This window comes from Aspergillus fischeri, genomic scaffold (genome assembly GCF_000149645.3).
Source record: "Aspergillus fischeri NRRL 181 1099437636247 genomic scaffold, whole genome shotgun sequence".
In the NCBI taxonomy this organism is placed as follows: Eukaryota; Fungi; Ascomycota; class Eurotiomycetes; order Eurotiales; family Aspergillaceae; genus Aspergillus; species Aspergillus fischeri.
In genome coordinates this window covers 470,635-492,728 of record NW_001509772.1, presented here as the reverse complement: position 1 = coordinate 492,728, position 22,094 = coordinate 470,635, and the positions used below count along the sequence as shown (strand labels likewise).

General features: G+C 53.6%; 9 protein-coding genes across 9 annotated transcripts, besides 1 other annotated feature; 2 read left to right on the top strand and 7 right to left on the bottom strand.

The window, feature by feature from the left end:
* Positions 1-1,148: 1,148 nt before the first annotated feature.
* On the top strand, positions 1,149-1,940 carry NFIA_034160 (uncharacterized protein; the record flags this gene model as incomplete). The annotated part of the gene is made up of 4 exons (XM_001265746.1): positions 1,149-1,248; positions 1,304-1,365; positions 1,432-1,716; positions 1,767-1,940. 4 exons carry the CDS (start codon positions 1,149-1,151, stop codon positions 1,938-1,940), a joined length of 621 nt encoding a protein of 206 aa, XP_001265747.1.
* A 155-nt stretch (positions 1,941-2,095) lies between these two features.
* NFIA_034150 (putative pathogenicity factor) lies at positions 2,096-2,986 on the bottom strand (the record flags this gene model as incomplete). Its single annotated transcript, XM_001265745.1, has 1 exon — positions 2,096-2,986. The coding sequence occupies one exon, from the start codon at positions 2,984-2,986 to the stop codon at positions 2,096-2,098; it is 891 nt and encodes a 296-aa protein (XP_001265746.1).
* Positions 2,987-3,237: 251 nt separating this feature from the next.
* On the bottom strand, positions 3,238-5,884 carry NFIA_034140 (uncharacterized protein; the record flags this gene model as incomplete). Its single annotated transcript, XM_001265744.1, has 2 exons — positions 3,238-5,602; positions 5,655-5,884. 2 exons carry the CDS (start codon positions 5,882-5,884, stop codon positions 3,238-3,240), a joined length of 2,595 nt encoding a protein of 864 aa, XP_001265745.1.
* Positions 5,885-7,907: 2,023 nt separating this feature from the next.
* NFIA_034130 (uncharacterized protein) lies at positions 7,908-8,361 on the bottom strand (the record flags this gene model as incomplete). Its single annotated transcript, XM_001265743.1, has 2 exons — positions 7,908-7,937; positions 8,107-8,361. 2 exons carry the CDS (start codon positions 8,359-8,361, stop codon positions 7,908-7,910), a joined length of 285 nt encoding a protein of 94 aa, XP_001265744.1.
* Positions 8,362-8,421: 60 nt separating this feature from the next.
* Positions 8,422-8,880, bottom strand: NFIA_034120 (uncharacterized protein; the record flags this gene model as incomplete). Its single annotated transcript, XM_001265742.1, has 2 exons — positions 8,422-8,630; positions 8,757-8,880. 2 exons carry the CDS (start codon positions 8,878-8,880, stop codon positions 8,422-8,424), a joined length of 333 nt encoding a protein of 110 aa, XP_001265743.1.
* Positions 8,881-9,265: 385 nt separating this feature from the next.
* Positions 9,266-9,814, bottom strand: NFIA_034110 (uncharacterized protein; the record flags this gene model as incomplete). Its single annotated transcript, XM_001265741.1, has 1 exon — positions 9,266-9,814. One exon carries the CDS (start codon positions 9,812-9,814, stop codon positions 9,266-9,268), a length of 549 nt encoding a protein of 182 aa, XP_001265742.1.
* Positions 9,815-10,809: 995 nt separating this feature from the next.
* NFIA_034100 (snoRNA-binding rRNA-processing protein UTP15) lies at positions 10,810-12,438 on the top strand (the record flags this gene model as incomplete). Its single annotated transcript, XM_001265740.1, has 1 exon — positions 10,810-12,438. One exon carries the CDS (start codon positions 10,810-10,812, stop codon positions 12,436-12,438), a length of 1,629 nt encoding a protein of 542 aa, XP_001265741.1.
* Positions 12,168-12,196: a microsatellite.
* Positions 12,439-12,571: 133 nt separating the features above from the next.
* On the bottom strand, positions 12,572-14,463 carry NFIA_034090 (GMC family oxidoreductase; the record flags this gene model as incomplete). The annotated part of the gene is made up of 3 exons (XM_001265739.1): positions 12,572-12,780; positions 12,841-13,277; positions 13,322-14,463. 3 exons carry the CDS (start codon positions 14,461-14,463, stop codon positions 12,572-12,574), a joined length of 1,788 nt encoding a protein of 595 aa, XP_001265740.1.
* Positions 14,464-15,075: 612 nt separating this feature from the next.
* NFIA_034080 (NACHT domain protein) lies at positions 15,076-21,369 on the bottom strand (the record flags this gene model as incomplete). The annotated part of the gene is made up of 4 exons (XM_001265738.1): positions 15,076-20,150; positions 20,204-20,479; positions 20,527-20,866; positions 20,920-21,369. The coding sequence occupies 4 exons, from the start codon at positions 21,367-21,369 to the stop codon at positions 15,076-15,078; spliced, it is 6,141 nt and encodes a 2,046-aa protein (XP_001265739.1).
* Between the last annotated feature and the right edge of the window lie 725 nt (positions 21,370-22,094).

Below are 22,094 nucleotides of genomic sequence, written 5' to 3'. Positions count from 1 at the left end.
GACATGTTGCCCATCTAATGATTCTTCTTCGTGTACCTGACCGTTGACCGGGGAGATACCGCAGGCATATGCGGGCTGGGTGATGGCTGCTGATACTGCCTCTGCTATTGACTTGGACTGTTATCCTACATTGAGTGGCAGGCGACATTATATGATCAAATGAAAGACATTGCTATCTCTGTCATGCAGACTTTCCTCAGTATAGCGCAACTGTATACCTGGCATTGTTGGAGATCAATTCATTTGTTTCCCGCAATGCGCTACGCTATGCAACCCCCGCAATGACTGACGCTTTGACCGACCAGATAAGCCTGTTTAGAAGTAAGTTAACTGTCTGAGACCGGCCGTTCTCCGTAATTCTATTATCCTGCGACAGACCGCAAGATTATACTCGAGTCTAGATCAGGTAGAAGGAGAGATGATTGGACGGGAATGGGGATGATAATCGCTCGGTTGATCGACGGGTCATTCGGACAGAGGAATTCACCAGCAGGCTCTGATGACCATTGATTAACATAAGTGGGATATATCTTAACTAGTCGGGGGCTAGACTAGGTAGTACTGAATACATATCTGGCTATGTTGCGGTGATTCTGGTCGAATCATAAGAAGAGACTATGTGGGATGGTGGTACTTTTGTGAGAGGTATAAAGGTGTGTGTACTGTGTACCTATGACGCTGCCTTGAGATATCCTCCTCCCCAAGCCTCATCATCGGGGAGTTTCCTCAACTTCCTCCGTTTCCACCTTCTTCCATCATTTGAATGACTGCACCCAAGTCCTGTCTTTTCATCATTATTTATTAGAGTTGTTTCCTAGATAATCCCTCGTCTCACTGATTGAATTGTCGACATCAGAGCCGGATTCCCCACCTCGCTCAGCTCGTCCTGCCTGATTGTCTTGTTCACCACTTAACCGTCTTTGGGTTCCAGCGTTCGACACTCGAGTCCATTTTCTAATCAATACTATCAGTCCTTCCTGTCGCATCGACGTATCCACTCTGTACCATACTCTGGTTGAGTGACAACCCTCGCTGCCGGTCAGTGAGCGTTGACCGTCCCCTTCCGACCATAGCAGCAGTGTCGTCATCGCCCGCTGCCCTTGCTACACTCTCCTCTTGGTCAGGTCAATTCGACCGCGTACGCCAGAATGGATTTCCATCTCGTCCCTCGAGGAACAGACAGGAATTACACAGGTTTCTTGACAAAAACCATCGTCTACGCCAGCACCTTGCTTTTATTTCTTGCTGGTACTTGAACCTCATGCATTACGCCTGGCGACTGGTGGAGGCTAACATACCACAGCATTCGGCCTGACGATCTCATCCATCGTGGTCCCGAAATGGGTCAGCTATCATAGCGAAAAGGTGGGCATACATTTTTTTTACGGGTTGAGGACAGGCTGGACTGGACTGAGTGACTGACTTGGCTAGTTCCACTACTCCTACGGCCTCCACCGTCGCTGCTCCTCCCTCACCAACGTCTGCGAGAGTTTCCCCCAGCGCGAAGACTGCCATGGCGAAGACCGGTACTTTTGCTCCATGTGGCGGACCGTCGGGTTCCTGATGTCGTTTGCTGTGGTGCTGGAGGGGATGAGCGTGGTTGCGTATCTGATTGTGCTGTCGGGCGGGAAACGGCTGCGCGAGTCGGGGTGGAAGGTGCTGAGTCTGCTGATTATCCTGTCTGCGCTTGTGCAGGCGGCGAGTATGTCGATTGTCGTAAGTCTATCTCACATTCTCGTTCGTTCCGTAGTTGACACTGGCGGCAGGCATACTTGTATGACAATGAGGACCGCTTCTTTGTCGGCTGGCGGCTGGGCGAGTCCTGGATTTATTGCACCGTCAGCTGGTGCGTGAGTCTTTTCTGTGCGGTGGCCATGATACTTGCGGCGAATAGTCTTCCGTCGGAGGGGGGATATGAGTTGATTCCGGATCATTCTTAATTGAAGGGTTAAATTTTACTGATTTAGCAGCACACGGCTGGCAAGTTATTGTCTTTTTTTTTTTATGTTGAGGGCTTTTGATATTTGCGGCGTTGTATGTACCAGCCTACAGGCGTCACGATTAATGCTAATGAGAACGCATTCCATTTACTGGATCACCTTTGTACCTTTTGCACCGCTCCCTTCCTACTCACCCTCGACTTCTTGCTCGTGTTCTCCCCATCTTCCTTAGCCTGCTCCAGAACCCAGCTCCGAAACGTCGGCAGAATCTCAATATCCGGAAACAACACCTGCTCTTTACTTTTGCCTGTGCCTTTTGTTTTTTGTGTCAGACGATGCTGCTCCGTCAGATCCTCTCGGATCCGCTCAACGATGGCCCGGATCTCAGCAAACGACTTCCCAGGCCCTGTCTCGGCGCGCAACCACCCAGGAACAGGACACGCTTTGATCCGCGGCTTGCGTCTCTGTCTTTTCCTACCGTCGTCTGACTCCTCTTCGTCATCTCCATACTCCTCCTCCTCATCCTCCTCATCCCCAGAAACCCCTGCAGAGGTAGAAGCTGAGGCCCCACCCCCCCGTCTCCCCTTCCTCAAACCCACCCTCTTCTTATCAGTGCCCTGCCGCTGCTCCGCAGAGGAAATCCTATTCATCTCCCTCCTCCGAAGCACAACCTCGAAACTCTCCACCCCGCCCCAAGCCTCCATCCTCCCCAAACTATCGAGCAGCAGCTCGCACTGCGTAAACGGCCACGCGCGCGAACGGTACCGCGCCCGCTGGTAGTGCTTGCGACAGTAGTGCACCCAGACGGTGGAGGGGAAGAGCTTCGTGGAGGTTTTGTTGCGGCCGAAGATGTGGGAGATTAGTTTGCGGGGGTGGCTGCCTCTGCCGGAGGCGTTGGCACTACCGGGGGTGGAGGGGGAGGGGGAGATTGTGGAGGTTGTGCAGGGGTGGGTGAATTCGCAGGGGGGTTCCTGGGTCTGTTCTTGTCTTGTAGGAGTAGGATGGGGGGGTTGTTTGGATGGTTTTGCTTTTGGTTTGGGGGCCATGGTTGTGGATGCATTGGGGGTGGGAAGAGGAGGGGGTGGACATGGGATATGTTATATATGATTGTTGGGGCGTTGTTTATCCCATTGTGCTAGCATTGTTGAACAGTTGAAAGAATTGTTGACTCATGTATTCACTAGCTACAAGCAGGTCAGGCGATGCCACATTCATAAATCAACCCAAATCAACCAACGCCATTGTTGCAATTTGTCCGTTTCTCGGAATTTATCCGTATAACCCATAGATCTCATAATCACATAGCGTACGTTATCGTCTTGGGAACGTATTTTCGCGGCGCTCGGACGACGCTACACCCCACAGACCCCAGGTCAATGCTGTTCAGCTCCCGGCTCAGTGCATCCATGCCGGTGTGGCCGCCCGTCACGGGGTAGCTTGGGCCCGCTGGAGGTGCAATAGGTACTTTGGCCGGGATGGGTGGCCCGACGTTGGCGTACAGGCTGGAAACAGAGTGCGAGGAGCGCGCACTCGGCGCTGGCGAGACGGACTTTCGGTGCGAAGATCGCGGCCGTGCCGCCTCAGTCGTGCTATAATTTCGTCCATGTCCATATCCTCCGTACTCCTGGCGACCACGCTCGTACTCTGCAACAGCGGATGTCCCGCTGGACCGGGGACGGGGTCCTCCCACCTCCCTGGTGGAAGGATGCTTGAAGCGGAGAATCACCTCGGGCTTTCTGTTCTTGCGTTCCGGTTCTGGCGCCCAAGTGTCAGAAGGAAGGTGATCCGAGGGATCAATCTCGCGCCCATCGTCACCAATGATTGGTCCTGAGGTATCCGGCTTCATCTCGTTGAGCCGGGCCGTCTGCATTGCCTGTGCGACTGTCTCATACGCCGGTGCCGTGTCGCGGGTGACGGCAGACCGTGCCGCGTTTGGATTCAGCGCATCGTACGAGTCTGGTGAGAAGGGGGTCTGGGACACCTGGCGTTCCGCCGTGGAGGGTGGTCGCGGACTGACCGACTTGCGCCGAGGGACGATGCGAGACTCGGAACTGACAGACTTCCTAAGAACCAAGGAACGACGGGGATCGGTGTCGTCAGGGTAAGGTAGTGAGGCAGAATTCGATTCGGCAGTCCGAATCATGGCGTCCTCCTCGAAGAAGCTACGCCGGCGGTTCACTTGGCTTTCCCGCGCGGTACGGGAGGCCTCCACCTCGGCAATGGCCGGGTCAAAGCCGGCGACCAGGCTGCGCGGCACCGATGGATTCTTCATACGAGGGTGGTCCTGTAGGCGGTTCCCGTGCGATGGGCGAAGCGGCTGGAGCGCGGTCATGTCGTTGGTATTGCGGGGGGACGGTGCAAACTCTGGAGAGTAAGCCTTGTACGAGGAAGTTGGTGACGGTACTAACTGTTGACTCGGCTGGACCAGGCCTGACCGATGGGCTGGCGGCGGAGGTGGAGGTCCCTCCTCTTCTTCGTCGTCCACGCGGGGCTGCATTGCTGCATATTCCGGGTGGAAGTTTTCGTGCGCAATGGAATTGCGATGCCGGCTGTTGATGCTCGCTACCGAGTTGCTATGCAGACGGTAGTGATGTTCCGGTTCCGGGGCAGGAGGAGCGCCATGCGCGTAATCTACGGGAGAGTGATTGTACGATCTCGTAGATGAATGAGGGGAGTATTGAGCAGCTTCGTGTCCATGACTATGACGCAGCACATCTCCCTCATATCCGTACTGTTCTGGCGCAGGGAATTGGCGGTTGCTGTGATGGCTGGTGGGGCGAGAAGTGGATTCGTATGCATGTCTTGGGTGCATGTCCGGCCCTGGTTGGGACTGGTACTCTGGTCTGCTCGGTGGCATACTGCGGTAATCCGGAGCCGGTCCATTGCCATAGCCGGAACGTGGCCGTGCATGCTGCCGATTGTCATAGGCATCGGGTCTCTCACGGTACGGATAGCTCTCTTCTTGTGGAGATCGCCTGAGAGGTGCTGGTGCGGGATGGGCCGGCGCCGCGTGATTCCACTCTCGATGAAAGTCGTCAGGCGTGTCATACACCTTTGCCGGGAGCGGAGCCTGCGACGCGGATGCATATGCATCGTACGGAGCCTCAGGTGCTTGTCTTTGCGAATAGCGCATGTGATCGGCGCCATTCATGGTAGGCATGGAATGAGCATGCTCGTGATGCACCGGTCTCACTGGAGCAGGATGAGACGGCACAGGCGCCGAGGGAGCCTTTTCGGGGGGTCCCGGACGCGCAGGAGTCGAGGCGGTAGGGTCGCTAGGAAGCGGTCGTCTCTTGACCTTCTCGAGCTGGCGAGGGCCCGACAGAGAAGACGACGAGCTGACAGGAGCGGCCGGGCCCGGTCTCGAACCACTGCTCTTGGCATGGGCCTTCTCGGCGGCTTGCGTTCGCCGTTCAATCACCGCCTCGTCTTCTGGCCTGGTATCGTAGTAAGTCATCTCGATGCGAACTTCACCAGCATACTTTCCTCGGTACTGCAACGGATGCCATTGGTCGCTCTGGCTTCCTCCGGGGATGATCAAGTCTTTCAGATCGATCCAGGTTTCGCCGATCAGGTCGGTCTTTTTGTCATCGTTGAAGATCGATACCTTGAGTCTGAAGTAGTCGGGTGATTCGTGCACCGTGAATCGAAGCTCATGGTCCCTGGAATCATAGTCAGCATGGTTCGACCGCTCCAGGGAAAATGGGGAGCTACCATTTCGGCGTCTGCCCTCCTCGCAGGTCAGTCTCTGTCTTCTTCGCTTCCTTCCCTAACCGCGCAGCACAGTACGGATTCTGTTTCCCCATAGTCTTTCTATTCGGCAGATTCTTCGCGCGGTCAATGACGGCGACCAGCGTGCCGATTGCGGGACCATCCACCGACATGTCAGCATAGATGCCGGCGGCATGGTTGATATTGGCTATCCTGGGTAGTTTCGAAGCCATGATGGCACCTTTCTCTCTGAAAGAGAGTTCACACCAAGGAGAGAATCAAATGAGATCTAGAGAAGCTATGTAATCATCAATTGACGGAGAGAGTGTAGTGTGCTGGGACTGAGGGGCGTAGTGAAGGTCAAGAGTATTGATCAATCGGAAGTACAGATTGTGGACCAACGCTGCAGGTTGGAATTAGGAAGAAAAAGCCAAGCGAGAAGCGGATGATAAAACGAGCAAGTGACCTCTCGCTTGACTTGCGAATGATGCAGGAGAGAGGAGAGGAAAGATGAAGAAGAGCAGCTGAGAGGGGAGGATGAGGAGGACCAAAACAAGGCGATAAGCAAAAGCGGGTGGGATCGCGATAACCCATACACAGTACGTCGTAATGCAGTGACCCAGCGTTGTGATTGGCTGGGGTGGATATAGTGGGAGGCTGGGAGGAGGCTGGTATTAACCTATTTGCAAAATCTGATTGGTGGACGGAAGCTGTTCCTGCATGAAATCCGGGTCTGAATACAAGCCTTACGGTATTTTACGCCCTGTTTCCAGCTCCCAGCCACAATCGATACTGACATGTCTCACTCCTGCCAGCTCGTCCTGACCACCATGAAAGATGAAGCCTATTCTGTAATCAAGGAATTTACATCCGTACCAGACGATGGTTATCATCCAATGATTCTGACTCGGGATTGTACCGAGTACAGCGACAGGGAGACTGTTCCAGAGCTGACGATCATGGGCCAGGCTGAGACAGCAATCGTACCTAATCCCTGACTGTTACCAGTCCCACATGAGTTCTCCACCAAGGATCGCCTTGCAGCCTTGGGCACATATATCCATCTAGCTAGACCACAACAGTCTACCCACAAAGCTATTTCATTCTGTAGTCTATCCAGAATTATATGGAGATGATGAACGAAAAGATCAAAGATACGAGTCCAGCCTGGTTATCTCTCGAGTATCCTCCGTACTCAATGCTACTATCGCAAGCTGACAGACGCAAATAGAACTAGAATCTTGCTGCCTGTCTGAAACTCTGTCCACAGCCACAACCGAGTGGATTCGATTCGGCACGTTAGCTATAGAAATTATATTGCCTGGTCAGTGTCTGCTCCGCTATCATTAAACATGCGGGGCCCGTTGGGTAGGATTCCGCATCAATCGAGCCTTGCGCCACCGGGCCATGCTTGGCCGTTGCATTACTTGTTCTGCAGAGTTCTATATAGTGATTACGTCTGACCTCCTTCGTCTGGCTACGCCATGAAAGGTGTCGAGTAACAAGCTTAGCTTGACCGGAAGCGTCCTCGAGATCTGTAGAGAAGAGGTAGGTCAATTCTCGAGCCATCCATTTCCAATCTCCATTTCGGGACTGTAAAATCTTCTCTGTCCACTATGCACACCTGCTTGACCGTGGTTTAGTTGCGAGGAATGTTATGTGTCATGCTCAATCCGCATGGACAGAGAAGCATGCCTCGTTCATCTATGTAAGGGATATGTACCCTACAGGGATTAATCATGACTGTACCTCCTTCTACCTTGCAGTTTAACCATATGAAATAAAGTAGGAAGATGAAGATCTCTCGCTGCCTGTTTGCGTGAGAAGAATATAAACTAAACTAGGCTCAGATTAAACTGAAGAGTACAAGAAGTTGAGAAGGCAGATGATCAAATATGACAGCCTGACCGAATAAGCGCACGGCCCCTTGAAGAAGTATATCATTTGCTTCTTTTGACAGTTGACACTTCGACCTCCTGACAGCTAATGCGGGAGATATAATTGCTTTTTCTTACCGATGTATGTATTTTGGCATTAAGCAATGGCTTTCTGTGGTTCCAATATCAAGCTCATTAACTCTCCATGCCCGCTTCTTTTACGTTTTGTGGCTTCCCAACGCCTGGGGCTCATGATCGCATCATGAAAAGGCCAACTGCAGCTTTGACAAGATTGGATAATGAATTGGCTGCACAGTTGAAGCCGTAGGTGTAAATAGATACTTGTTGATTGTCTCGTCTGACAGCTAGAGTGATACCACTACCTCGCTTGGTAAAGGTCATACAGTCGCTAGGAAATAATAGCAAGACAAGGCACTCAAAAACCAAAAAAGAAGCGACAAGGCACAAGCGACTGCCGAGGAGGAGATAGAGGAGCTGGCCATGGCCTGCGATCTAGCTGTAGGTAAATCGCTGTGCCTTGTGCTGGACATTTTCATTCTCTGCCATCTCAGCAACACCATAAAGGGCTCCCAGGCCCCAAACTCCGGCCACATCGCATCCGCTATCTGAATCTGAGTATCCTCATGGCACTGCCAGAGCAGAAAGTCACTCAGTCGATACATCCCCGACGATCGGACCACGAGATCCACAGGCGGATTGTCCCCCGTGTGCAGCTTATCCGAAAGCGATTGCGCCGTGATGGCTGTGTGAGGATACTCCTCCACGCACCGTAGCATGGCTCTTGCCATCTCGTCGCGCGACGTGTACGCCATACACACGTTTAAGATTGAACTCCTATTCCGCGTCGCCTCAACCGCTTCTGGACTGCGTCTCTAGTCTTTTCGTCCAACATCTCTAAGCGGCCCAACACCCGAATCGAAAAATCCCACTGTCTCCGCAAATCCGCCGGGAGCAGAGTACATGGCGATCTGCTCTCGGAATAGAGCCATGATGGCCTCGATTTGGTCTCTCGGCCGCTTGAAGTTTGCGATGCTGAACGCATATAGTGTGATCACCTTGATCCCGATGATAAAGCCGGTTTCTACAACCTTCAGTAAGTCAGTCAGTCAGTCACCTGCTTCCAGCACAGATCTAGGTATTGGGTTCCTGCACGTTACCTCTTTTATTGCTGCCGCCCCGAGTTCATGACCTTGCTCGATTGGCATACCGCGTGATCGCGCGAATCGTCGATTCCCGTCCTTGATGAATGCGACGTGTTGAGGGATCGGACCTTGTCGGGCGATGTCGATCAGAAGGTCTCGAGCCCAGTTCGATTTCAACGCCTTCTTCATCATGGATTCTATATACATCGTTGCGGTAGTACAGTTGTTTTGCACTGTTGCTGCTTGAAAGACTGAGGATTTGTGCTGGTTTAGAGTAAAAGCCATTGCGAAAGTAGCAGACAACTGACTGTGCCTCTACTACGACCAGCACATCAGAATCCCCTCAATCTTGGAACCAGCTCATATTACTGAAGTCTAGATCCTTGGATCGACAGAAATTGTCGCTCATCCGCTGAGTTGTTCAACTAACGATGTATACTCAAATAGTCCGGTGCACCAATTACATAGCTGCCAATAAAATTATGCTGTGAAGAATCCCAATATCCACAATTCCGACGATATCCTGCAAGCCCTTAGCTTCAGCCACACTAGCATCTTGACAAATCCGACCAACTCAGTTCTTCGCGCAGTTTTTGGCAAATTCCCGGAAATAGGTCGGGACCTTCTCTTTCCACAAGGCCGGGTTCGAAAAGAAGTCATACTGCGTTTGGCAATTCGTCGTCAGAACGGGCCACAGGCTCAAGGCGTTGTCCAGGAGAACCCTCCACGCGTTGGCCTTGACACACTTCGCCAGGGACTGCAGCTCGGCGGTATTCATGGTGCACAGGTCGCCCTCTCCGTCTGCGCATTGTGTCCGGGCCATGTCGATAATGCTGTCCACCCCGCTGATGTAGGCGTTGTTCAGCTGCGGTGTGCCCATGTTGGGGGTTTCGGCTTCGATAATGGAAATGGCAAAGTTGCGCAGGTTGGGCTCGTACTCGGAGAGCTTGACTTTGCAGCCTTTGTTGCAGATCTCCTGCTGGGCGTGGCCGAAGAAACGCTCGACGTCGACGCCTTGGATAACGGATGGGAGGTTCCAGCAGGCTGTGGAGGGGAGGTTGACGGCTGATGCGAGGCTAGCACTCATGGTGAGGGTGACGAGGGCGGGGACTGAGAAACGCATGATGACGGTCTGGCAACGCTTGCAATGCAAATGCAGAATGTATTGATGAGATGGAAATGCGCGGCTGCAGCTGTCCAGGTCCACGGGGAGGGAGGAGGTATTTATATTCGCTCTCCCGAAGCTAGGTAGGCTTATTGATCCTCACGCCGATTCTACGCTGGGCAGCGAATATGCCGCTACTGGGGGTGCGCAAGCCACAGAGTGACATGTACAACTTCTCGCATAGATCGGCATCTACTACTGGAGGCAAACGACGCCTTGAAGAAGGAATGGCAGACCATATGCTCCGTATGTCACATCCCATTGCACTGGTGTCTTCCAACCACACATATCAGCTGAGCCAACTGATATTTGCTTTTATTCCCTGAGCTGGCTCATTGGCCGAGTAAGCCACTTCTGCAGTTTGACTGTTGTTGTATAGAATGCAGCTAATTGACGGAAGCATCACAATCTAGGCAGCTTGGCTTACTAGGCAGCTCTGTGATCCGCCTCTAAGCTTTTGGATGGCACTTGAATAGAGTCAATCTGCTTGTGTCCTAAATCATTGTACTGAATCATTGTTCTCTAACAAGGGGTCTGGAGTCGTAGATCTTCCTGTAGGATTTCCAGTCGTCATGCAACTAAGATTTGGGGAGGTAGTATGCATCTGGCTCGGAGCTTAGTCTTCCAATAGTTATGTTTATCGGGAGAAATGGATTGAGGCATCTGCGATTAATTAGGGCTCTGATTGATGCCTCAGGCATAAGACAAAATTAGAATACCGGAGGTGTATTCTTACACCGCCAAATACACAATGAATACAGACAAATTACTAGCGGTATCTGCCAATCGGCGTTGCGATAGAACTTTTACTTTTTTGATGTGATAAAAAACTTCAAGATCACCAGATTCAACAGCTTCAACCAACACACCACGCCAGCACTGAGGACGAATATTCTCTCAACTCGTTGATAATCCGATATCGTTCCGATCGATAATAAACAGCGGAAGCAGCCATGGCTGCCCCCGTCCTCCCCCTGCAGCAGGTCAAGCTGCCTGCGCTGCCCTCAACCCGCTTGACGCCAGAGCAGCAGTACTGGAAGACCTTCAAGAATCCGCTCCTCATCCCCTCTCCCGCCAACGGTCCCATCAATCTCATCACGCAGCCGTCCGCTCCTTCATCCGCCTCCGCCTTCCCGTCCCTCACCCAGCCGCCCGACGTCTTCACCGTGACGACCGGCGCCCGCGTGCAGATCTACTCCATCCGCACCCGCAAACTCCTCCGCACAATCACCCGCTTCGACGATACCGTCCGCGGGACAGATGTGCGGCCCGACGGCCGGGTAGTCGTGACAGGCGACGACACAGGCACAGTGCAGGTCTTCGACGTCGCGTCGCGGGCGATCCTGAAGACGTGGAAGGACCACCGCCAGCCGGTGTGGGTGACCAAGTTCTCGCCGAGCGATCCTACCTCCGTGCTGAGCGCCAGCGACGACCGGACCGTGCGGCTGTGGGATCTGCCGAGCGAGAGCGCCGCGCGGACGTTCCTGGGGCATACGGACTATGTGCGTAGCGGGGCGTACATGCCTGGCTCGCTGGCGGCGTCGGGCTTGGTGGTGTCGGGGAGTTATGATCGGACGGTGAGGCTGTGGGATCCCCGCGTGGAGAACCGGGCGGTGATGACGTTTAAGATGGCGGCGCCGATTGAGAGTGTGTTGCCTATGCCGACGGGGACGACGCTGCTGGCGTCGGCGGAGAATAAGATCGCGGTGCTGGATATTGTGGCGGGGAAGCCGCTGCATATGATTCAGAGTCACCAGAAGACGGTGACGGCGCTGGCATTGGCGTCGAATGGGGAGAGGTTGCTGAGTGGTGCGTTGGACGGGCACATGAAGGTGTTTGAGACGACTGGGTGGAATGTTGTGTCTGGGTCCAAGTACCCCTCTCCGATCCTATCGCTGCGGGTGATCACGTCTGGTGTCGCGCGGGAGGACAAGCATATCGCGGTAGGCATGCAGTCGGGCCTGTTATCGATCAAGACCCGGCTGTCGGGCCAGCAGAAGATCCGGGAGCGTGAACGACGCAAGGAGATGCAGGCATTGCTTGAAGGCAAGCTTGAAGAGCACGACCGGAAGGTAGCCAAGCAGCAGAAACTGCGCGGGTCAGGCTGGGAGAAGCGGCTGCGCGGCCGGAATTTCATCGGCGAAGGCGTGGAGATCGTGATCGAGGGCCAGGACAAGAAGAAGCGCAAGAAGGAGCAGACGTGGGAGTACGACCTGCGCAAGGCGCGGTACTCGGCGGCGCTAGACCAGGTGCTGGCGTCGAGCGACAAGACGGCGCAGCTGACGCTGTTCACGGCACTGCGGCACCGCTCCGCGCTGCGGGCCGCGCTGCAGGGCCGCGACGAGGAGACGCTGCAGCCGGTGCTGCAGTGGGTGCACAAGAACATCACGGAGCCGCGGCTGGTGACGCTGTGCGTGGAGGTCGCCATGAACGTGTTGGACATCTATTCGGGGAATTTGGGACAGTCGGCGCAGATCGACAAGATGGTGGAGCGGCTGCATCGGCGAGTGCGCGAGGAGGTGGAAATGGCGCATCAGGCGTGTCAGACCAAGGGGATGCTGGATATGTTGCAGGCCGTATAGCGCGCGCGCGAGCACAGCGAGCAATAGCATTTACGCAGAGGTCAAAAGTGTTTATCTACTACTAGACTTGTTACAATTACGGATACCTGGATGGAGTTAGGGAATGCATCTTTCATTTTCGTCTTTCTTAATCTTATCTCCTATCCAATATAATATCCGCCGCCCTCTCAGCCACCGCATACAACGTCGCCGTGAGATGCCCGCTCACCTGCAGCGGAATCACCGACGCATCTACAACCCTGACATTCTCCGTGCCGTAGACCTTGAGCCTTGAATCGACGACACCCCCTAGTTTCCGAGCCATCATACTCGCCGTCCCGACGGGGTGGTAATTCGGCACAACTAATCAATATCAATCAGTATGCACCTTTTCTCTTTTTTTGTCTGCCAGTTGCAACTCACAAGTCTCTTTAGTAAACGCCATCCATTCTGTATCTGTTGCATTATCATCCAATGCCCTGCCGGGCATCGGAACGGGATGCAGACTCTTCACGGGCCCCTGTTCCCAAAATGATTGCGCTAGTTTCCCTATAGCAATCTCGGTTTGGAGATCAAAGTCCACCTGGAAGAAATTCGGGTTGATGCTGGGTGCGTTTATGTCTTCTTCCCTTGTTGAGGAGAGGTGCACGCTGCCCCGGGAGAAAGGGAGGAGGAGCCAGAAGGCCGAGAGGAGGGTGGTTCCGGACGCGGTGGTGAGGATTTCTGCGATGGTGACGTTGGATTTGAAGATGAGGGCGTGCTGGAGGGTGAGGAGGTGATTTATCGCGCTGCTGTTGAGGTTGTTGGATGAGGATGAGGCGAGGGATTCGGCCCAGGATGGAATGGAGGAGAGTGTTGCTCTGCGGCATGTTAGCCAGTGTGCAAGCCAGACGGAGGAACATACGCAGCTATAGCTTCCAGATCTTCGCCAAAGAGCTGTGATGCCGTTACGAACGTGGCATACGGCGAGGTCCCTGTGATATTGAGGTTTGCCGTGTATAGCAGAGGCACGTTCGCCTGGTCTTGCAGGTTCTCTCCTACACCAGGGAGGTCGATTCGCGTCTCTATCTCGAGTCCTCTGAGCCTGTCTGTATCGCCAACACCTGACGCTTCGAGGATAGGAGGTGTCCGCAGCGCCCCAGCTGACAGTATCACTTCTTTGCGGGTCATTGCAGTTTGCATTTGTCCGTTCTCGTCGAGATACTCGGCTCCCGCCGCCACATGCCCTCCTCCTCGACTATCAGCCCAAAGAATCCTTCTGACAGTCCCCCTAACAACTCTCAGATTCTCCCTCCCATCAACAGGATAATAAAACGCCTTCGCAGAACTACACCTCACATCCTCCTGGCAATCAATCGTCTGAGGCCACACCGACACCCCTTCAACCGACCCCCCATTCGGATCTTTATTCCATCCCACCCCGAGAACCCCCCACGCATCCCTCACCCTCTCCCAAAATCCTGTCCGTGACAACTCCATCGAGAAACAAACATCCACACTCCCCATTCTCCCATGAAAAGCAGACACATCATCCGCCCCAGCACCCACCTGCCATCCCAACGGCGGACTAAACTTCTCCGTGCGCAAATAATACGGCCACAAGCTCCCCCAATTCCACCCCTTAGCACCTAACGCCTCCCACGCATCGATCTCGGGCTTGTCGGCGCGCAGGTACGTCATCCCGTTGATCATGCTCGTGCCGCCTAGGATGCGGCCGGCGGTGTAGGAGAGGGTGCGGTTGAGGGCGTGGGACTGGGGGGTGGAGGGGTAGGCCCAGTCGATCTCTGTGTGTGCGTTGCGGAGCCATTGAGTTGGATTGGTGACGTTGGGGTTGGTGCGGGTGTCGTTGCCGGGGTCGAGGATCAAAACGGTGGTTGTGGGTGTTGAGGAGAGGCGGTTGGCGAGGAGGAGGCCGGTTGTGCCGCCGCCGATGATGAGGTAGTCTGCTTCTGCTTCTGCTTTAGCTGAAGCTGTGGCTGTGGCTGTGGCTGTTGATATGGTGATGGTAAAGGTGAAGGTGATGGAGAGGAGGCGTTGGAGCTTCATAATGATGGTATTTACTTCGTATTGAAGATGGAGGATGGACGGGACGGGATCCCCGCATTGACGAGGCTGCACTACTTGTATATAACATAGCATCTGTGAGAATGGTTAGGCCCGTTGGAGTAATAGATTGACGTCTACAGCTTACTATGTAGTATCAGAGTCACTCTTGTTGATTTTCCACCACTAAGCTTTGGATCTGCATGTCAGTAGTGCTTATGCATCAGCCCTAAACTTGTAGCCAGTGAATTCCTATACATGCTTCCCAATTACACTGAAATCCAGCTAATGCCGCTGGCCGGGCATGTGGATATCGTCGTGGGAGCGATTGTGTTCTCTGCCAGCAGTACTGCAGTGAGCTGGTTGTGCAGGCTAAGGTAAATCTACAAGGCATCCATGTGATGGGTGTATTCAGCTATGCACTACTTAGACATAGCATGTATCCAGCATCTGAATGATGTGCATAGTTGTAAATGAAATAGAAGGAAGTATTGAAAATGTGATATGATGGAATACCGCATTGCATCTGACTACAATTAAGCAATTTGATATCGACCTTAACAAGACAGACAAACACAAGAATAGACTACAACTCAACATACAAAGTAAGAAAGATTACCCCTCCACTGGCGCAGGCCCTTCCAGAAACTCCCACCCCTTAAACTCAGTCTCCAAAATGTCCGCATTCCCTTCTGCCTTGCCGGCCCCATACGCCTTCAGATCCCACTTCTCCACTCCCTCCACACCCTTCAGATCAGACGCAAACTCCCGGAAGAGGTCCGCGTTCAGCCGCTCATACTCGCTGTAGTCCTTGGGCCAATCACCCAACCGTTGCACGGCAAGTTTCAGCAGGTACAGGTGCCGACGCACACTCTCGCCGTCCGGGACGTGGCCGACCGGCTCGCCCATGTCAAGATCGTACGTCGAGCCATCCAGGCTCATGCTGTTGTCGAGACCGCACTCGAGCTCGGCAAACGAGGGGTCGCTGAAGATGCGCAGCAGGTTTTCGTGCAGCGCCGCGCTCTTCTTGTAGTACCGGTTGGCCATCTCCTGTCCGTTCTTGTGGGACTGGTACCGCAGGCCGACGCCAATGTACAGCTGGGACAAAAGAACAGACGTATCCAGTGTAGCGGGGTGGCAGGCACCGTGCACGCGGCGGCAGTTGTACACAATGTCCTCGGCCAAGCGCAGCGCCGCCATCGAGTCGCCGACGAGGTAACGGGCCAGGACGAGGCGGCGGCCCAGCGCGAGTGTGATATATGGCTTCCAGGTACGCTGAGCCTCGCGGCTGTTCCAGAGTTTGTTCAGGAGCCAAGCCAGAGTCTGGTAGTCTTGCTGCTCGCCCAGCAGGCCGATGAGGTTGTTCAGCTGGTGGAGGCCGATCTGCGACAGGTCGATCTTGAGTCCGTCGATGACACGGAGAGCGTCCTGGATGATGACCGCGGACACACCGAGGAGCTTCTTGCGAATGGCGTCGTCGGGGTGGTGGACAATATCGCGCCCGGAAATGGTCATACCCAAGATGAAGGCAAACTTGACGATAGCAGGGCTCCGGTAGGAATCGTGAGCTGATAGGTATTTGAAGCTGGCCAGCGCCAGATCACAAGCCGCTTCATAGCGTTGTTCCTTGAGAAGTTCTGTGACCCGATGGACGCTTGCAATGCCAATGGAACGGACAAAGTTGTGCGAATGATGGGTGCTGAAGTGGTCCAGAATAGTAATGACCAGGATCTTCACCCGCGACGTCTCGGTCAGATCCACACGCTTGCCCTCCGTGGCGGCGAAATAGCCAAGGAAATCATTAAACACACGGGCCGCCGCAGCTTGCCGGGCATTAGCAACCAGGAAGTGGTACAGGCGAGCAGCAGACACGGTGAGAGTCTGGATGGAGCTGCTCTTCGACGTGATCAATCTCCGGAACTCCTCAAAGTAGACATACTCCGTAGTCAACGAGGCAAGGATCTCCGTCACGGTGACAGAAGTGTTGCGCCGAAGGATATACTCGAGCTGCGCCAAAAATGTGAGACTCTTGCGCTCCTTGGAGGAGAGATCAAACTGAACACTCTCAATGTTGACGACTTCTTTCATCACAATCTGCCGATAAATCTCGTGCGATAGCTCGACCGCTTTCTGGATCTGGCCCGCTTCTATATAGCAGGACGCGATGGTGCTGGCTGCAGCGATCAAGCGAGTGGAAGACGTTTCGGACATGAGGATTTGCACGGTCGCCTCGGTGAGTTCGCGCACCACAGTTTCGGTCTCCTTCCGCTCAGTGTAGATGGTGATCATCTCTTTCATCCGAGTCAGAGATTCCTCATGGGCCCATCCATGCGTCTCACGCACGGTGGTGATGCGCTTCCGCATGACCTTGAAAGTCCGTTCACTGTGAGCTGAAGAGCTAGAAGACTCTGCTTGTTCCTCGGAGAGACCATCCAGTGTCACGGAAATCTCATCCCTGTCCAGCTCCGCGGATTCGATCTTGAGAAGCTCCTCATAGAGAGTGATCGCTTCAGACAAAAAGCGCTTAGACTCCTGGCAGAGCTTCGCAAGGGTCAGGGTGGCTCGGATGGTAATAGATGCAGTCACACCAAAAACTGCCGTACACCGAGCACGGTATTCGACAGTGACCTTGTGTAGCACAGTGAACTCTGCGTGGACGCTGCGCAAGCAGCGTGTGTAGCGCTCGAAAAGCTCCTGCACAAATTCCTGGACCTGGAACTTGGGACCGAGCTTGGGCTGGGTCAGGAACGTATTGAAAATGACCTTGTAGTAGGCCAAGGCGTCCAGATAGCGCCCTTGATTCCACAGCTCGGTGGCCACAATGACCATCGGCTCAATGGCCTCTGGATGACAGACCTGCGAGTCCTTGTTCAACGCTCGGATTATTTGCTGGAAATATTCGATGAAAATTGGACGAGGACGCGTTAGCTCGGCTAGGACCCAGAGAATCTTGATAACACGCTCATGCTCAGCCCCGTAGGCTTCAATATAATCGCTCAGCATCTCCTGTCGGAGGTTGATGATCATCTCCGTCTGCGAGGTGTGCTCGAAGAAACGAAGCAACTCGGCGGTAGCGCGCTCACGCAGCTTGTCTTCCACTTTCCTCTCGGCACGGACTGCTCGGTACACCCTCAGGCGGATGTCCTCTTCCTTGCTCAAGCGACGCCGGGAATGATAGCATAGACTAAGACGGGCAGCAAGTTCCACGCAATGATCGACATGCTTCTCGGGGAGGGTGACGTCCTGAACGGATGGCGCAAAGAGAGAAGGCCAGACAAAACGTAGGATCTTCTTGAGCAGGCGCGTAGCATCTTGCCAGCGATGCTGCGAAATATACAGTTCAAGGGACCGATGCAGAGCTGTAAATGAAGACTCCTCAACGGTCTCGGTCGAGCTGGAGCCACCGATAAAGATCTCCTCGATGGTCGTCTCCGATATGACCGTGCTCGAAGAACTGAAGGACTTGACAACCTCCTTCGAGGTCGTTCGGATGCTCTCCTGAATCTCCTTGTACGTCGAGCTGTGGGTTGAATTGATGCTCTCATAGTATCTGGAGCAGCGCTTGTAGACCAAGAGTGCCACGTCGGAGATACCAACGACCTTCATCATCTTGGCGACTTCCTGGAAGTAGGACACGGAAGTTTCGGAGATCGAGATGCTTGCCTGTTCATACTCTTGCCACAGACTGGACAACACAGAGGATGCCTCGTACGCTCTCTTCTGAGACACGAGGAATTTGGAGTACGCCAGCACAGTGGTCATCTTCCGCTCCTCCCAGTATGCAGAGTAATGAGTGCGGTACTCTCTGCTCACCCGCTGCCAGATCTCGACATAAGTACGCTCGGCGAGTTCGACCTTGCCTTCGGCCACGTAGATCTCGGCCTTTTTGATCCATTCGTCAACGTTGTACGACTCGGATTCTTGGATGACTTCGTCGCCTTCTTCATAATCCAGCGAGAGCCCGACACCGATATCAATTGGTCTGTCAATGCCCTTGTTGAGATGAATCTCCAGCCCTCCGTTAGCGCCACTGGAACCATGACGATCATGGTGGGTGGTAATGGACTCAATTGAAGCGGTGATCTCCGTGACCTTCTCCTCTTCCTTGATCAGGGTGTAGTGGTCGATCAATTGCTTGAGAAGTGTGACCACAGTTTCAGAATGCTCTCCGTAGTGACGCTTGTAGCACTCAACCAACAGCAACAGGACCTCTTCTCTCTTGACCATAATCTCGGTCTTGGTGCTTGTGGTCCTCTGCTGGGTCAACTCAATGAAGGTCCTAGCCATTTGCATTGTCACGATATGGCGTGAAGTCAAAAGCGTGCGGCTCAGCGTGGCGGCTTCAAAGAACAGAGGAATGGCTTCAGAGATATACTCCAGGCGCTGGTTTAAAAGAGCCAAGAAGATGATGGACTGAAGAGTCACAACATGATTCGCTGACAGCATCTGGCGGTAGATGTTGGTGACAGTGGTAAAGTAGAGCAGCAGCGTGGGTGTAGGTGCATTTTCCCACAGCGTGCTCTCAAGTCGCAGGGTCGTGATCGAAGCCGGTAGCACCTTGGCAAACTCCTTCGCTGCTGCGACCTCACCTTTGGCTGTGAACGCTGAGGTTTGCCGAACATGGTGCACCCAGTAGCGCACGGCAAATTCGAGCAGGGGATTTCTGTTGATGAGGCGGTCGGTATCGTGCCAGTCCAGCGATACAAGGGAGAGTTCGTTCTCCTGCGTCACCGTTGCCCGGATGTAAATCAACAGGCGAGTCACGAGATCGGCGTGGCGGTCTTTGACGGTCGAAACTAGTTTGCCTTTGCTGAAAATATCCAGAAGGGAGGCTCGGAAGAGGCCATGACGAATAAAAACCTGACCATCTTGCACGAATACCAGACCATTGAGTGGTCTCAAGACTTGCAATACGTCCAGCTTACGGTCCGCCACCGTGAGCTTGTCGACCTGTATAGAAGCCAAAAGCTCGAGTTCTCTGAATTGAAGCGGCCGATCGGCTGTAATAAGCCAGAGCAACATGTTCTTTGCATCCTCAGTGACGTTGGGTCCTTGCAGAAGTTGGAGGACAAAGTCGGCAAGAGTAAGCTTGGCACTCAACAGGGCATCCACGGCCTTGTGGAGGCTCTCCTCAGTCTCCTCGTAGCGAATCCGTTTTGTGGCGAGCTTCCCCCAGAGGAATGAGCCCTGGGACGCTTCCGTGATGCGGCCAACGATGGTCTCCTGATCCAGCTCGGACATGCCCAAGAAGACACGACTCTGCTGTAACTGATCCCGTACAACGGCGGCAATATCATCGAAGATGAGTTCCTCGGTGATCTGGACAAAGGCTTGATCTGCTGCAGTGGGAGGCTTAAGTGCACCAAGGGTGATCAATTTCACGTTACTCCCCTTAGCAGTGGCTGTGGCCAGCTGGTTGAGCATGGCGGTTTCACTGCAGGCTGCCTCGTCAACGCCATCGACGACAATGACAAGCTCTTTGGCACCAGGCAGAGCCACGCTGAGCGCTGCCTCCAAAGCATTCCACAGCAGGCTGTCATAATCCTGCTCGTTAGTGGCCTTCTTGCTGCGCTCATGGGCGACACTCAGGATCTGCAGCAACTGCACATTTCCGATGCGCTTATCGAAAAGCTGGTACAGAATGCTTCTGGCTACCGCACGCGGTGTTGCCTCTGCTGGCACTCTTGCATCTGCGGATAAAATTAGGAGGTCGCTTACCGAATGGACTATCTGAAATACTCACTGATTGGAACGAACAATGTGGCGTAGGAAACACCCCCGATCGTGTGCTGCAGCTGATCAACAATCACAGAGGCCAAAACCGTTCGTCCGGAACCAGGCTTGCCAGCGATAGCAAGAGTTTTGAGCGGACTCTTCAAAAAGCGCGCCAAGTAAGGTGCCATCCAAAGACAGGTCATTTCCTCCCGGTCATGGGCCAGATGGGAACTTTGCTCTGCGACATTACCGAGAACACGGTCTTCAGGGCTCAGCCATAGCTTGATTGCCTTGGGATCAGACACTGTTCCTGGTCAGCTGCTATCCAAATGGATAAAGCGATGAATATACCTTTTTCGAGGTCCAAGTTCTCCCTCAGGAGTTGATGACGCCACATGGCCTCAGAAATCTTCTCGCATCGGTCACGGAATGTCTGAATCTGGCCAGGGAAGGTCTTGTAAAGGTCAATGGAGATCGATGCCGTAGTCAGGCCAAGGATCGCTTTATGAAAGTGCATTGACACACTGGCGACCAGGGTGACCAAGTCCGCAAGAGCGAGAACCAGCTGTTCCCGAATTTCTTGGGAGACGCTGAACAGCTCCGTCCGCTCAAGTAGATTTCCAAGTTTCATCGAAGTGCTGTAGAAAAAGCCGAAGGAAATCATCAGCGCAGATGCATTTTCTTGTCCTAGCTGCGAGGTGTGTCAGCGTCGTGAAGTCATTTGAGGACGATACATGATTGTACCTCGAGTAACAGAGCACAATAGCCATAAGCCAACCGCGCAGCTAAATAGCTATCACCGGCAAACTCCTCAATCGCCTCGTCAAAGGAGTGCAGCCTCTCGACAAAAAGCTGCGCCCATGATAGCACCTTGTCGTAGCTGCTCCCTTCAGGGGGAAGCAGGCTCATCCGCTGGGAGCGAATCCAGTCCAAGACCGAGTCATGTGTATGGTTCAACAGCTTGGACGATGCACCGGCGCCGAGCTCGTCGCCGCTTCGACGCTTGAGGGAGTGCACCAAACTGGATACTTCTGTTGTTTCGACAGACTTGAACTTCCTGGAGGACACCCTACGGGAAGTGACAGAACGGGCGACGCCATTGTTTGAGAGAACATCGCTGTCCAAGAGACCCGACACACGTCTGTTGCTAGCTAGCAAACCAGGAGGCAAGGGAGAGGAAACTGTGGCTGCCATGGTAGTTAAGATGACCGGGGCTATAGTAGAGGTGGTGATATCTGTTGACTCTTGGGAAGCCTGAGTGTGGACGACAGGTGGAGGGGTATTAGAACCTGCAGATAATGATTGCTTTGAATTACTAGTTGGAGGGACAATGGTTGTGGGCCCAGTAGGGGAGTCGTAATCAACTGTCGTCTTGATTGAGCCACGACGACGACTCGTAAAGCAACAGAAAAAGCAACTCAAAACAGCATCAGAAGGAAAGAACCATTGAGTAAGAGGAAAAAAGACGTTGCAGACCAGAGCAGCGAGGCGATTTTGAGAGGGCATAGGTTCCTTAAATAATCATATAGAGAATGAGGGGGGAAATTTTCGTACGCTACGTCGCTGTATGCCACGGCGAGCACTGTGCAGAGCAACCGTCTGGACTGCATGCAATCAAAGGTGCATTGGGATGAAATTCTCTGAACGGAGCGCCCGACATCAGTCTGGGCTTCTCACTACCATGGTGTAGGAAGACGTTCCAGATCCACCGTCTCCCACGGCGTCGCCGGTAACAGGCTGGCTGAATGACAGGGGATTCGAGACAGTGGCGCTCAATGCCTACCATTTGCATTCAGGGCTTTGTTGCACTGTGATTGAGCGAGATGGCGCTCCTCGGAGACCACCCTCAGGAGCGACTCGACTGATTTAGAAATTGACATGTCTGCTACCTGGGAAAAGAAAGCACGAGCATACCCTCA